The sequence below is a fragment of the Suncus etruscus genome, chromosome 9 (genome assembly GCF_024139225.1).
Source record: "Suncus etruscus isolate mSunEtr1 chromosome 9, mSunEtr1.pri.cur, whole genome shotgun sequence".
Taxonomy (NCBI): Eukaryota; Metazoa; Chordata; class Mammalia; order Eulipotyphla; family Soricidae; genus Suncus; species Suncus etruscus.
The window spans coordinates 100,679,238-100,681,012 of record NC_064856.1 but is presented as its reverse complement, the minus strand read 5'-3'; the positions used below and the strand labels follow the sequence as shown (position 1 = coordinate 100,681,012).

Below are 1,775 nucleotides of genomic sequence, written 5' to 3'. Positions count from 1 at the left end.
CTAATATGAAGTCTCCTAATTAAAAAAAAAAGACTAAATTGACATTAAAAATATCTGTATAATTTTCTAGTAAGATAGTCTCCTAATAAAAAAGATTATTGGTTAGTAACATTAGTTATATGAGATTCATTCAACTCTTATTTTATTATTCTGTATTTTCTCTAAATAAATGGCATTTTCCAATATTTTTTAGAATAGCAAAATGATTTTATTATGGGGGTAATATCCAGAGTAATGGTTCCTTCCAAGGAAGAACAGAAAGTAAAATTTATAGAGAATTTTAATATGAGTTTATATGGATACTTAAGATTGAGTATAAGCTTCCCTTCATTTATATTTTCTGTTTTAATGGTTTGTATTTGGTGAAATAAAGAATCTTGAAAATTCACAAAAGCACTACCAAAAATCTTTTCAGATACCCCCTTTTTAAAGAAATGACAAGAATAAAATTTATTTAAGATGTTCTTTAATATAGTTAAAGAAGAACATGAGTTCTCATGTTATTGATATTTCTAAGGAATGCCTGGTGTCTCACAAAATTTTGCCACATTTTCTGTGAGAACTGTTGATTTGATGAATAAATATTAAATTAAAAATCAAATTGGCACTAAAAATACTTTTTTCCAATTCCCTTAATTGCTTCTTTAACATCCTGGTTTCTCAGACTGTAGATGAGAGGGTTTAACATGGGGATGATAATGCCATAAAAGATGGAAGCCATTTTTTCTTGCTCTTGTGTTTCTATGGTCCCATGGTGTAGATACATGTATGAGAGAGTTCCATAAAAAATGGTAACAGCGGTCAGGTGGGATGCACAGGTAGAGAAAGCTTTTTTTCTCCCCTCAGCAGAAGAGATTTTCAGGATAGCAGCCAGGATATATATGTAGGAAAAGATGACGACTAAAATGGTAAATGTCAAGTTGAACCCCACAAAGACTGTTAAGAGTAAAATGTTTAAGTCAATGCTAGAGCATGAAAGGGCAAGAATTGGGGGTTCATCACAGAAAAAATGGTTAATTTTATTGGATCTGCAAAAGCTCAATGAGAACATAAAACTAGTATTTACAGAAGCATTTAGGAAGCCCATAATATAGGAACCAATTAAAAATTGAATGCAGACTCTTTGGGTCATGACTATTGGATATCGAAGTGGGTTGCAGATGGCCATGTAACGGTCCACTGCCATAACAGCCAGAATATAGCAGTCACTGGTTGCGAAGGTAGCATAGATGAGTGTTTGGGCCACACATTCTACGAAAGAGATGGAATGGTCTGTTTGTACAAAGTTCTGCAACATCTTGGGAGTGATAGCAGAAGAGTAGCAAAGATCAACAAATGCCAAATGTTGAAGAAAGAAGTACATAGGTGTTTTAAGGGAGGAAGCAAATCTGATGAGTAGGATCATACCAATATTACCCACTAGAGTGACAACATAGATTATTAGGAAAACTATGAACAGGATATGCCAATACTTGTGCTGTGCAGCAAATCCCAGGAGGATGAATTCAGTCACTTCAGTGCCATTGTTCATTTCCATGCTGTGCAAGGATTAATTATCAGCTGAAAAGGCTCAATAAATAAATAAATAAATAAATAAATAAATAAAAAATAAATTTAGGACCACTGTAATCCTTTAAGCAATTTCAGAATTGGAATAAATTTGTTGCTTTTCTATTGGGTTAAAGAATATTTTCTGTTGAGGTTGTGACTTTAATCCTTAGCAGGGAAGAAAAAAGACAAAAAGTAAAAGATGAAGGAAGAAAGGAGTATACATT

At 32.7% G+C, this 1,775-nt stretch overlaps 1 protein-coding gene across 1 annotated transcript; it reads right to left on the bottom strand.

Moving 5' to 3' along the window:
* Window positions 1–607: 607 nt before the first annotated feature.
* LOC126017791 (putative olfactory receptor 5AK3) lies at window positions 608–1,537 on the bottom strand. Its single transcript, XM_049779843.1, has one exon. The coding sequence runs from the start codon at window positions 1,535–1,537 to the stop codon at window positions 608–610; it is 930 nt and encodes a 309-aa protein (XP_049635800.1).
* Window positions 1,538–1,775: the final 238 nt, after the last annotated feature.